The sequence below is a fragment of the Zalophus californianus genome, chromosome 3 (genome assembly GCF_009762305.2).
Source record: "Zalophus californianus isolate mZalCal1 chromosome 3, mZalCal1.pri.v2, whole genome shotgun sequence".
Classification (NCBI taxonomy): Eukaryota; Metazoa; Chordata; class Mammalia; order Carnivora; family Otariidae; genus Zalophus; species Zalophus californianus.
Genome location: NC_045597.1, coordinates 124,510,466 through 124,524,453, shown reverse-complemented (window position 1 = coordinate 124,524,453; position 13,988 = coordinate 124,510,466). Strand labels below are relative to the sequence as shown.

General features: G+C 36.1%; 1 protein-coding gene across 4 annotated transcripts in view; it reads left to right on the top strand.

The window, feature by feature from the left end:
• Positions 1-13,988, top strand: part of LOC113919880 (lymphocyte antigen 75-like) — a 129,688-nt gene that overhangs the window by 38,173 nt on the left and 77,527 nt on the right. For all 4 annotated transcript variants that reach the window (XR_003519150.1, XR_003519148.1, XR_003519149.1 and 1 more), the window contains 7 exons: positions 3,046-3,127; positions 4,351-4,419; positions 7,424-7,538; positions 11,879-11,914; positions 12,281-12,456; positions 13,088-13,158; positions 13,430-13,509. Coding sequence is in view for 1 of the 4 variants with exons in the window: in XM_027589762.1 (XP_027445563.1) it covers positions 3,046-3,127; positions 4,351-4,419; positions 7,424-7,538; positions 11,879-11,914; positions 12,281-12,456; positions 13,088-13,158; positions 13,430-13,509 (629 nt within the window). In the remaining 3 variants the exon portion in view is untranslated. The remainder of the gene's footprint in view (positions 1-3,045; positions 3,128-4,350; positions 4,420-7,423; positions 7,539-11,878; positions 11,915-12,280; positions 12,457-13,087; positions 13,159-13,429; positions 13,510-13,988) is intronic.

Here is a 13,988-nt window from a genome sequence, read left to right as displayed (position 1 = left end):
AGTGGGCAGAGGTGGAGCGAAGAAAGGACTGGGTAGAAAGGTAGAGACAGATTTCTAAAGAGGCTCTCTGTGGGAGCTGACTACAGAGTAAATGCAGGTGACAGATGACCTTTGACCATCTTCCTGGCTGTACTGTTGATTGTAAAAAGAAGATAGGCTATCTAAGGCTTATTTTAGGGAAACACAAAACGTGCCCAAATTCCCCAGGCTCAAATATATTATGTGCAAAAATTTGAAAGAAATAGTTACATCTCCAAGGAACGAGGAAGCAAACTTGACCTCCTCTTTATTTTTCCTACCTGACTTTAATTATACTGTATATGGCAATTTTCTACACCCTGCAGTTTAGAAATTCAGCAGTTGGGAAGTATGATAAATTTGGAAGCCTGTTAGAAAGCTCTGAATAGTTGAAGAAACAAACTGCAAATTCCTCTTATAGCTGTTAAATTCAAACTGGACTTAATTGTCTCTACTGGATTATCTGAAATCTACAAATTGGTAATCTTTTTCTGTGAAAGAAAACAGTATAGTAATAAAGACTGGAAGGGGATAGTCCTCATATTCCATTGCAATAAGTTGAAAAGCTTAAGACCGAAAAGATGAAAAGTACTTATTTATATTAAAGTATGGGGGAATGTTGAGTAGAGGGAAGAGGTAAAGAAAAGCAATTATTTTATTAAAACATGAGAAATTACTTTAAAATTAAGTTTGCTCGGGATGCCTGGGTGGCTCAGTCGGTTGCGCATCTGCCTTCAGTTCAGGTCATGATCCCAGGGTCTTGGGATTGAGTCCTGCATTGGTCTCCCTGCTCAGCAGGGAGTCTGCTTCTCCCTCTGCCTTCCCATTGCCCCCTTGCTTGTGCTCTCTCTCACAAGTAAATAAATAAAAAAATTTTAAAGAAGTAAAATTAAGTTTGCTCTAGCATTGATTCACTAGCAAATTTTTTGAAAGGCAAACATATTTTTCAGCTAAACATTCCATATATTGAGCTTGAGAGTAAGGATTAATTTTAGATTTGGATCCCATGCCTTCTCTAATATGTGCTATATTTATATGCATGTAACAGTTATATATGTATCTAGTTATGCATATATAATATACAGTCATATGTACTGACCATACATACTACATGCAATCAGAAGGTTAAATTGTATGGAAAGTAATCAGCATCACCGAAAAAAAAAAAATTTACGTGGATAATAGTCTACTTAAAAACTGTCTACTTAAAAGTCTACTTAAAAAGTAATCGTTGGGGGCACCTGGGTGGCTTAGTCGTTAAGCGTCTCTGCCTTCGGCTTGGGTCGTGATCCCAGGGTGCTAGGATCGAGCCCCACATCAGGCTCCCTGCTCAGTCTCTCCCACTCCCCCTGCTTGTGTTCCCTCTCTTGCTGTCTCTTTCTCTGTCAAATAAATAAATAAAATACAATCTTTAAAAAAAAAGTAATGAGTAAAGTAATGAAAAATTTAAAAAGTAATGAACACTATATCAAAAACTAATGATATACTACATGCTGGCTAATTGAACATAATAATAAATTTTTTAAAAAGCCTAAAAAGTTGGGGTGCCTGGGTGGCTCAGTTGGTTGAGTGACTGCCTTCAGCTCAGGTCATGGTCCCAGGGTCCTGGGATTGAGCCCCACAGCGGGTGCCCTGCTCGGCGGAGAGCCTGCTTCTCCCTCTCCCTCTGCCTGCCTCTCTGCCTACTTGTGCTCTCTCTCTATCTCTGTCAAATAAACAAATAAAATCTTAAAAAAAAAAAAAGCCTAAAAAATGTAACCCATTTTAGAGAATATTTTCAAGTGGGGTTAGAAGTGAAGAAAATGTTTTTATGGCTATATCACTTCTATTTATATTAGCAATATCTTCCTAGCTAGAGAATAAGTTTAATTGAGGAAAAGGGATATTTACAATATATGTCCCTGCTTCTATATGTTATTGTACATATCCTTCCTTGAAATGTCTATCCTTTCTCTTCTCAGTCAATCTGAATGTTGAGGGTTAAAGACTCAGATTTTGACTCAAAAGAAATATTAGCGATCCTTTGAAGACTGTCTTTTGTCCTACTAACCTCACAAAATACTTCCTGCAGTCCACAATGACCTTCTTTCTCTAAATTTTTGTAATGCTTAAAATTTATGCAGATTTTATATCATTTGATATCTTTCCAAAATGGTTGTTATTTCCTTGTTCATGTATATCTTGTCTCCCTGAGTAGTTTATATGCCGTTTGAGGATAGATATTACATCTTGTACTTCTCTGTATTACCATGGCACCTAGCTCAATGCCTTGTACATAGAAGTATAATTGTTATGAGTGTTAAATATAATCACCTAAATGACTGTTTAATTATGTTGTTCTGGTGTAACCCACAGAGTTTGGCTTTTAGAAGATACTTATTCTTTGAGAAAATGGGGGGGGCGGCAATTGACTGGCTCAGACAGTAGAGCCTGTGACTCTTTATCTCAGGGTTGTGAGTTTAAGTCCCACATTGGGTGTAGAGATTACTTAAAAATAAAATCTTTTAAAAAAAAGATACTTATATTTGTTTACTTTAAACTTAATGGGCAGTGGGAATTAAATAATTTTTTAAAATCTTGATCTTGTTTAATAAAAATTTAGCCAAATGATTTGTTCTGCATTAAAAAAAAAGATATTTGATTGTGTTATAGACAGACACTTCAAGAAAATGCCATTGCTATCTTTGTATCAAAAACATTGTCTAATATTGAAGCTCTCCAGTAAAAGATTTAGAATAATCATGCACTTTTTTCCCCTCAAGTTCAAAGCAGAATAGTTTTTACCTTTCATATGAAGAACATAACTGAAAACTTAGTTCTAAGAAGTATGGTAATTTTTCCATAGCTACTTCATATTTAAAGTTTAGTTTTATTTCAGAAGACCTCTTTTTTATAGAGCTCGAAATTGTGCTTTCCAATTAGTGACAAGACAAACTTAAATGTCTTAAGTATTTTAGACATGTGAATGCTATATATTTTTGCCAAATCTGTGCTCAAATTGTTTTTTAATACTTCCTTTTTACATAGTGACCAGCGTTGGCTGTGGATAGGTTTGAATAAAAGGAGCCCAGATTTACTAGGATCCTGGGAGTGGAGTGATCATACACCAGTAAGTTTAAATTTTCTTGTTTGGGATAATGTAAAGGGATTTTTTGTTTCCATATCAAGTTAAGTTGATGGTTAAATAATACATCCACATCCTATGTAACCATTAAAATTATGAAGAAGTATTTTTATTGAAATGGAAATGCATTCATATATATAAAGTGAGGAAAAAAAGATACTAGCCTCACTTTTATTTAAAAAAATAATCATGGAGCGCCTGGGTGGCTCAGTCGTAAAGCGTCTGCCTTCAGCTTGGGTCATGATCCCAGAGTCCTGGGATTGAGCCCCTCATCGGGCTCCCCGCTCAGTGGAAAGCCTGCTTCTCCCTCTCCCACTCCCCCTGCTTGTGTTCCCTCTCTCTGTGTGTGTCTCTCTCTGTCAAATAAATAAATAAATAAATAAATAATCTTTTAAAAAATAAAAATAAAAAAGTAAAAAATAATCATAAATAAATAAATAAATATTTTTTAAAGATTAAAAAATAACCATACAGATAGTTTCTCTATAGTCCTAAAAACATGAAAATATGGATATATAGATATAGTGGTCATCTTTGGATAGTAAAGTTTTTTTTTCTTTTTCTTTGTGCTGTTTTTTATTTCCTTTTCTCATAATGAGAAGCTTTTACTTTTATTATCTAAAAATATGAGTTATATAAAAAAAGAATGTATTCTTATTGGGGGAAATAATTTGTTTGGGGAAACCTTAAAAAGACCTTAAATACTATTTCAAATGTTTACATTATCCTAAAGAGAGGTTTTAAGTAACACTTATAGAAGCAAATTATTCTCAAATTTATTAAATATTTACTCCACATTACCATTGTGTCAATTCATCATATATTCTTTCCAAATGTAAAATTTCTTGACTTTCATTTTCAAGTGGGAGTATATCTGAAATTAGTTAATTGAATAACTAGCATTTCAACACATGCCCCAAAAAAGGTCTTTTGCAAGCTCCTTATTCTCTGTGATTCCAGCTACAAACTTAATACAGTATTAACCTCCACTTCTGAAACTATAGCTTCCTTTGTTTGGAAACTGATGACAGTATGATATTTTCTAAGTCATCTCATGATTTAACATCCTGATATTAAAAAAAAGATGAAGAAGTTTTCCTTCTTTGGCATGTGAATGTGTTTGAGTTATTAAAGATGCCTAAATTATATCTAAATTCCAGATATTTATACATCGGTCTTAAGTTCTCAAGCCTCTCTTGTTTTTTAAGGTGTCTACTATTCTCATGGAAAATGAGTTTCAGCAGGATTATGATATCAGAGACTGTGCTGCTGTCAAGGTCAGTACAATGCTGGAAATCTGCATATTTAAAAAATAAATTTGGCATTGTGTGCAGTGAGGCAACAGATCTACAGAGTACCTTTTGTGTGTGGAGCATGATATTAGATGCAATGGGAGGTAAGAACACCCATGGCCTCGTCCTCAAGCCACCTAATTTAGACTTAAATTGAGAAGATAAAATTCATATTCAAGAAAGGTGGCTCTTATTACTGTACAGTAATAGGCTCCAAATTAGTGGGCTGAGGAGGGCTGTTGAAACTCAGAAGAGGAAGTGATTCTTCTGGCCTATTTCCAGAAAGAGGTGGGACTTGAACTGTGCTTTTGTACAGGTAAGGGTAAGCCTTTCTAATGGGGGATGGCATGAGGAGGTGGCATAAAATAAGGGAGAGTATAAGGGAGAGGCTAAGGCAGTGAGGAGAACAGAATACAGATCAAGAAGTTTTCATTGGTGCCAGAGTTGAAAACAAAGTTGGGAAATTAGATTGATGTTAGGCAACAGCATTATAAAAGTTTTTTGAGGGACACCTGGGTGGCTCAGTCGGTTAAGCATCTGCCTTTAGTTCAGATCATGATCCCAGGGTCCTGGGATTGAGTCCCACATCGGGCTCCTTGCTCAGCGGGGAGCCTGCTTCTCCCCCTGCCTGCCACTCCCCCTGCTTATGCTGTCTCTCTCTGACAAATAAATAAATAAAATCTTAAAAAAAAAAAGGTTTTTGACATGAACCAAGGAGGATAGGAAGAAGATTCATCTTAAGTCAGATTTCAAGATGCAGCAAATAAGACCAGAAGACATAAAAGAACAGTTAGGCATGTTCCTTTGCAAAATTCATTCATTTACTGATTCCATAAAGTAGTCCAAGCAGTCTGTGATGCTCTGGGGGATACACCAAAAACAAGGTGTAAAACAGTTGCCTTCACAGAACTTACGTCTAGTAGGAGATAGGTAAACAAGCAATTACAGGAGCTATGACAGATGAGGTATAAGTTTTATGCAAGAACAAGAGTGTTATGGGAGGTAATGATGATGATGGTGGCATCAGCTAACACTTGTTAACTCATGAGCTAGGTACTTATTATTTCACTTAGTACTTACATGACTTTGTGAGGTAGGTACTATTACAAATTCATCTTTTGAGGAAGAAATTTGAGTTCTAAGTATACATGATTACAGAACTGAAATTTAACCCACATGTCTGGATCTACCCTGCTGTATGACTAGGTGTTTCTAGAAATAGAAAGGATACTGGTTTATGGAGAAAATACTACATTTTATTTAGATATTTTGAATTCAAGCTAGTAGTAAGAAATATCCTATAGTAAGTTGAAATCCAAAGACCAGAGTTGAAGGAAAAATGTATATTAAAAAAAAAGTGCAAAGCACCAAAAGTGGATTTAGGAGAACTGCCAATGCATAAAATGTAAGATGAGGAAGTAGGAGACATATAGATTATATCTTTGCTATGCAAGCCCAAGAAAGAGATTCAAGAGAGTGATTGTTCAGAAATGCTGCAGGAAGCTTGAGACAAACAACTGAGAAGCCCACTGGAAAGCACTATTTTCAAAGCAATTGTTCTAGTAATAAACTGCATAGTATCATGCCATCTTTATAGAATTCTCAGCTTAACACATGAGAAGGCGAAAACTTCAGAGAAGTTTGTAAAATTTCCAGAACACTGATGCAAAAACTGTGTTCTATGTAAGTAGGGTTCTTATGTATAAAGAGATTAGAAAATCTACCAAAAAAAAAAAAGCTAAATAAAAGAGACACTGATGCAGCCTATGTCAGGAACAAGGCCAGCTAGGGCAGTGTTCTAGAAGGAGACTCTCCCCTTAGTACCCACCAGAATCTTGGCCTTAAGAGAAAACAGACCAGCCCTTTATCTGATATGTTATTTGCAAATATCTTCTCCCATTCTGTCAGTTGCTGAGTGAAATAAGTCAATCAGAGAAAGACATGTATCATATGACCTCACTGATATGAGGAATTCTTAATCTCAGGAAACAAAATGAAGGTTGCTGGAGTGGTGGGGCTGGGAGGGATGGGGTGGCTGGGTGATAGACACCGGGGAGGATATGTGCTATGGTGAGCGCTGTGAATTGTATTGGACTGTTGAATCACAGACCTGTACCTCTGAAACAAATAATACATTATATGTATGTAAAAAAAGAAGAAGAAGAAGAAGAAGAAGATAGAAGGAAGGGAAAAATGAAGGGGGCGGAATCGGAGGGGGAGATGAACCACGAGAGATTATGGACTCTGAGAAACAAACGGAGGGTTCTAGAAGGGAGGGGGTGGGGGGATGGGTTAGCCTGGTGATGGGTATTAAAGAGGGCACATTCTGCATGGAGCACTGGGTGTTATACACAAACAGTGAATCATGGAACACTACATCAAAAACTAATGATGTAATGTATGGTGATTAAACATAACATAATAAAAAAAAAAAGAGAGAGAGAAAACAGACCAAAAAGTGATGGAGATTCCTCCTCGGTCATGCCCTCCCGTTTCCTCTCTTGCCTGCTCACTGGCTGGGGTTTGTAGAGAGCTATCTCGGATCACGCAGAGGAGGTTAACATCCTAGCGGTGCAGAGCAACACCAGAGCAGGAACCTGGCCCTTGATGTCAGACTCTTATGTCCCATTTTCACAGATCTGCTTTAATCATAATCTGGTGTTGGGAAGCCACTGAAGTAAACATTTGTTTTAGGTTGACCTTTCTCAAATTTAAAGATGCAATCTATAATTTCATATCAGCAAAAACAGAAAAAAAAAACCAATAATTTACATTTTGGATATAAACATGACCTTATGATATATTTCCTGTGTCAGCCCCTTTGAAGATTCTTGATTAGGCTGTTAACTATTTAAACACTGTATTCATTCATAAACAAATATCTTGGGTGCTAGGGCTAAAATAGATTAAAGACTATAGGGCTTACACTTTAGTGTTTTATAAAGCTGCATCAACTTCAAAATGTTCTTCAATCCTCTTCCTCCTTTAGGTCATTCAGAGGCCAGGGCGAAGAAGCTGGTATTTCTATGATGACAGAGAATTTATTTACTTAAGACCTTTTGCTTGTGATTCAAAACTTGAATGGGTATGCCAGATTCCAAAAGGTAAGTGGTAGTTATTCCTTTTCACAATCTTCTCGTGTGAACATTGTAAACGCCAAGCCTAAAGTACCTAAGAGAGCATTTTAGTCTATAATTATAACTTTAAAAAGCCTATGAAGATGTAGTTAATATATTAAACTCCATCCTGCCTGACTCCTACCCTAAGTACAAGGCTGGTTAGATGGTACTTTCCTCTTTGATCATGAAAGAATTTGTATAGAAGATAAAATTTAAGATGAATTTAGAGAGATTAGATTTTGGGATGAAAGATTATTTCAACTAAAAGAAGACACAAAATGGAGGGAATCATTTCAATTTTTATTTTGATGCAAAATGAAGGACAAAATGAAGATAAGCTTGGGGAAAATGAGGCAAAAGTCAAGAAATCAAAATTTGGCAGGTCTCTGTAACATGTAGAAGCAATTTGCACCGAACTCCAAAACTGGTAGTAGTTTATGGAATTCAAATTCAAATTCAGGAAACCAGTTAGTTTGATAGTAGAGGCTTTGGTGATAAAAAGGAGAGAAAGGAGAATAAAGATATACCATTTTACTTAGCTTATTACTAGGAAAATGTTAAAGAAATATTAAGGAAAATGTTAAGATTTTTAACAGCCAAATTATTTCTTAATAACTTAAAAATAATTTTATTTTTTTTAATATTTTATTTATTTATTTGACATAGAGAGAGAGACAGAGTGAGCACAAGCAGGGGGAGTGGCAGGCAGAGGCAGAGGGAGAAGCAGGCTCCCCACAGAGAAGGGGGAGCCCGATGCGGGACTCGATCCCGGAACTCCGGGATCATGACCTGAGCCGAAGGCAGTGGCTTAACCAACTGAGCCACCCAGGTGCCCTAAAAATAATTTTAAATAATTTTATTGGATATATTAAATTAATTAGTGGTAAATGCACAGAAAGCTCTAAACTAAATTTCTGAACCAAATGTAGATCATTGAAACTAAATGTATATCCTCCTCTAAGCTCTCAAAGAACCCAGAGGATTCCTTCATGCAACTACCTATTAGAAGATTGTTCTTTTTCCTTAAAAAGGTCACCACCATATTGCCTTTAAAAGACATAATATCCAACACAGTAACTGGTAAGTCTCTTTCACAAAGGCAACTGGCAGGCCATTAAAAAAGAGGAGAGTGTGCGTGTGTGAGGTTTTTCTAAGGGAGAAATTATACTTCAGTTATTTCTGATTATTTGATGAAACCTAAAAGAGGAACAAAAGGAAACCAGTTTGGGTACCCTTTAAACAAGCAGGGAAGCAACTAACATAATGGCTAATTTGGATAATGTCTCTGGATTGAAGCAGTAATGGTGATGTTCCCATTAGTCTTTGGTGTTTGCTAACATGGCACAGAGAGTGTCATTGCTCCCTCCAAAGTGTGCCCTCACACAGTAGCTGCCACCCCACCCCCGTGGCTTCTGTTTGAGTGGTGGGGCAGACCCAAGAGTTCACACCAGCATAACCATAGAAAGTACAAACCAGTAACCACAGGAAATATTCCGAAGAGCATGTGGTTGTCTTTTTTTCTTTTTATGTATTTTTTTATTTTAAATGAAAAAGAAGGGAATTAACTAACTTAGCAAACGTAAACCTATTAACTAACTAAATAGATCTTCTAAATAATTGCACCCCTGCTGTCCCCGTGCAGAAACAAAATTGTAAAACTAAAGAACTTCCTGTCTCAGCCTATTCACAGTTGTTTGAAGCCATCAGTGATTGTTTGATCCAGAGTTTAAATGTTATGTAAACTGCCCTTTGACAGTCCCTAAATTCTAAGTTACACTGTGTCACATTCACGTAGCTGGATATTCTCTCAGTTAGTAGAGCCTGCAGAGTCTGCTCAACTGGATATTTCTGTATTAATCTGTATTTTTCTGGTTTTCTGAAAGCAGTTTACTTCTTCAGTAGCCTAAATCACTATACTTTTTCTCTAGCTCTTGCCTTTTTAAAAAAGACAAAAGATTCATACGATCTGGAGAGAAACCAGAATATTTGCCTTTTTTATTACCTGACCCAGTTGATTCTCTTCTCTAAAAGGGATGTTCTGACAAGCTAAAATTTTTGAATAGCCATAACCACTATAGATATATATAATTTTAAAATTATATTTTTCATTGAAAAACAGTATCAAAAATAAGGCTTATAAAAATATTTTAGGAAAATCACCTATAATGCCACTATCCAAACACAACTGTTTTTATATTTCTTGATACCTTGTACACACATACGTAAGCTTGTGAAAAAAAAAACCGACCTTGAACTCTGCTTTTCTCACTAATTTAAAGAAATTTCAAGAGTAGACATAGGTTCCTCCAAAAAACAAATGAACAGATGTTTTTAATTTTTTATTTAAATTCAATTTAGTTAACATATATTGCATTATTAGTTTCAGGGGTAGAATTTAGTGATTCATCATTTGCATATAACACGTAGTACTCATTACCTCAAGTGCCCTCCTTAATGCCCATCACCCAGTTACCCCATTCCCCCACCCACCTCCCCTCCAGCAACCCTCAATTTGTTCCCTATAGTTAAGAATCTCTTATGGTTTGCCTCCCACTCTGTTTTTTATCTTATTTTTCCTTCCCTTCCCCTATGTTCACCTGTTTTGTTTCTTAAATTCCACATATGAGTGAAATCATATGGCATTTGTCTTTCTCTGACTGACTTCTTTGACTTAGCATAATACACTCTAGCTCTACATCGTTGCAGATGACGAGATTTCATTCTTTTTGATGACTGAGTAATATTCCATTATATATATATATAGTATATATATATAATACCATATATGCAATACCAATGCCATATATATACATACCACATCTTCTTTATTCATTCATCTCTCAATGGACATCTGGGCTCTTTCCATATTTGGGCTACTGTGGACATTGCTGTTATAAACAGTGGGGTGCAGGTGCTCCTTTAAATCACTATTTTTGTATCCTTTGGATAAATACCTAGTAGTGCAATTGCTGGATCACAGATACTATTTTCCAGAGTGGCTGCACCAGTTTGCATTCCCACCAACAGTGTAGGATGGTTCCCCTTTCTCTGCATCCTTGCCAAGATCTTTTGTTTCCTGACTTGTTAATTTTAGCCATTCTGACTGGTGTGAGGTGGTATCTCGTTGTGGTTTTAATTTGTATTTCTCTGATGCCGAGTGATGCTGAGCATTTTTTCATGTGTCTGAACAGAAGTTTTTGACAAGATTACAAACAAGAAACTATGCATATTTTTAACAGATTTAACCCATTGTTGATAGAAATTATCCAATATACAAAGAACTGACTCATAGAGAGAAACCAAAGATGTTGGATATATAGGCAGTCCTCTGAGTAGGGTCTTCTCTGCAATAGGCCCAGACAACAGCAAAATTAAGAACAGCTGTTTTACCCTGTAATTTCTAATAGTCATCAAACTATGTTTTTGCCTTGAAACCAGTATGACCTACAACCAGAATGAAAAGGGAGAGGAAAGCAACTAACATCCTTGTGGGAGAGGGGAGCCGCTCAGCCCTGGAATTGTCTGGGTGCTTCTGCTGAGACAGCCTTAAAGTGATTTTCACAGTCGTTGAGTTAGGTAGTAGAGTCTTGTATTTTTATAGAGTAGAGAGCTGAGTCTCAGGGAGCTAAGCAGCTGATCCAAAGTCCCACAGCAGTGAAGGTTTGAGGGCATTTGGACCCTGATCCACCCAACTTCAAGGCCCATAATTCTTTGTAAAGTACCATATTTTCTCTGTTTCTGACGAGGAATTCTGGGTGATTTTTATTATTTTTCTCCCAGTTTTGTCTCTCACCTCCTCAAAAGTTTCAATACTCGATTACTGTACATTGTTTACAAGGATGCCTTGGGGGACAATGAACTCTACTGACCCAGTTTTATAGAACAATCATTCAAATTGCATTAGATGGAGAAGTAGTTCCTGAATAACCTCATCCTGCAGTGATGATTATCTTGGTGCCTGTTCCTTAGTGCTTCTATGTAATGTATATAATATACTCATTTACTTATTTATACTTTCTAATTATTAGCCATATTTTATCCATCTAGTCTTCCTTTGTGGCTTCCGTGATATAAGATAGAGAACTGCTAGTAATACTTTAATAGTTAACAGATCTGCCCTTTTGATTGCCACTAAAGCAGCTTTAGCTTAGGCCCCACAAAATTCAAACTGAAGCAATCATAATATGAAAGGAAATGGTTTGGCCAGAAATGGTCGAACTCAGCAATCCTGCAAGTGCTCTTGAATTAGATTAAAGGCACTTACTTACAGTATGACATTATCTGTAATTGGATACTAATCTTGAGTCTTTTGTTTTCTTATACAGGCCATACTCCAAAAACACCAGACTGGTACAATCCAGGTAAGTTAAGAAAACTGAAACTTAGCCAAACTGCTTCTACCTTTTCAGTAATGTACTCAGTTAATTATTTAAGCCCAGGCCTAACTGCCAGCTTCTCTATCACATCTTCAAGGGAGATGAAATACCTCCAGGCAGGAAAGGTGTTGGGCTGGTGTGGAATGAGGCTTTGGGGCTGTATTTGTTCCCCTCTGTGAGTACAGGAGTGTGGCAAAGTCTCTGGCTCAGCAATCCCTGGTGCTTGACAAGGACTGCCCTGGCCAGAGAGAGCCAATAATCTAAATGGATTTATAAATAGTTTTGAACATTAATTCATGCTTAGAAGGTGCGGTTTGATCTGTGCATAACTCCAATATTCTTCTTCTTTAGAGCGTGCTGGAATTCATGGACCTCCAGTTGTAATTGAAGGGAGTGAATATTGGTTTGTTGCCGATCCTCACTTAAACTATGAAGAAGCTGTCCTGTATTGTGCTAGCAATCACAGCTCGCTGGCTACACTGACATCTCTTGCAGGACTAAAAGCCATCAAAAACAAAATAGCAAATGTAATTTGAGAGAATGTATTTAAAATCTCTCTTATTTTGATATTTATTCCATTAAAAATTATTTCAGAAATCTTACCAAAAATCTACAGAAGTTAAATGTTCCTTTCAAGTAAAATTTGCCTAACAACATCCAAATTCATCATTTCATGTTAGAAAAGTTAAATAGAACTACATAATGTTTTAAAATATTCAAGATTAATTATAAATGTCAGTTTATAAAATGAGCACAAAAAGATAATATAAAATATTCTAATCTTTGTTAGATTTTGTACTAGATTTTTGTTTCTTCTAATAACTAACTTTGTAAAATAGCTTTTTGTAGAAAAAATAATTTTATGTTTTTAAATTTATAATTATTTGCAATAGAACACTATATATCCAATTAACATATGCCTGTAATTACAGTGACCCTATTTTCTGTATGCAAAATAGCACATAGTGTTATACGAAGAGTTTTCAGCTACTTCTTTGATGAAAGGACCTGATAAGTTAGAGACCGAAGTAATGGAATGTCTGGAAATTTTAGTGGTTGTGGTTACGGTGGGACTGGCTATTTAAATGAAAACTCTTTCAGAAAACTGAGCACATATAAGCATGGGTGATTTTGTTGGTTGGTTGGTTTGTTTTTCAGATATCTGGTGATGAACAGAAGTGGTGGGTGAGAACTGCTGAGCAGCCAGCAGATCGTCATCATTCTATATAGTATGTGACACCATTGTTGTTGCCTTTATAAAGGCATTGGAAAGAAGCAGTTCCAAATTCCCCTTTAGAAAATGCTATTTATAATCTGTTTTGAACATTAATCCATAAACTGCATGGACTACAGAAACCAAGTCCTTTTGCATATTAGCATCAAGAAAAAGGTGGTATAAAGTAATGGCGTAACATTAAATTTAGAATTAAAATTACAGTAGAAGACAGAATAGAACATGTAACTACGATAGGAGCTGTGAAATCTCTCATTTTCTTTCAGCTCACGATATCCATGGCCTCACTTTCCTATAACATTTCGGGAGGAATGCCTGTGCATGTCTGCCAAGACTTGGTTTAGCGGTAAATTAATTCCAAATCGTTTAATGTTGATTATGTAATGTGTGAACTTCAGGTTCAATTACTAGCTTAACCTTGCTTTCCTTTTGATTATACGCTTCATCTTCTTTTGGCTTATTGCTAATGACCATGGCTCAAATTCCAAATGCAAATAGAGGTGCTTTTCACTGTGAATATTTTTACTTCCTTTATCCTAAAGCAGTTACTTAGAAATAAACTTACCACTTTCATCACTGATAAGCATATAGATAAATTTGCAAAGATAAACAGGTAGCAATTCTAAATATAGTCTAGGTCTCTTTTCCCTTCATTAGGCTTTGCTTTCAACCTATTTCCCACCATCAGGAACTGTGGTGGTAACTGTGGTCCTTCCACCAAATGTGTGCATTTTTATAGGCAATGTTGGTATGCTATAGCCTACTGATATGAGTAATTACAGAAGATAGAAATGGCTAGAGTAAAAAAGGAATATATTTTAAATG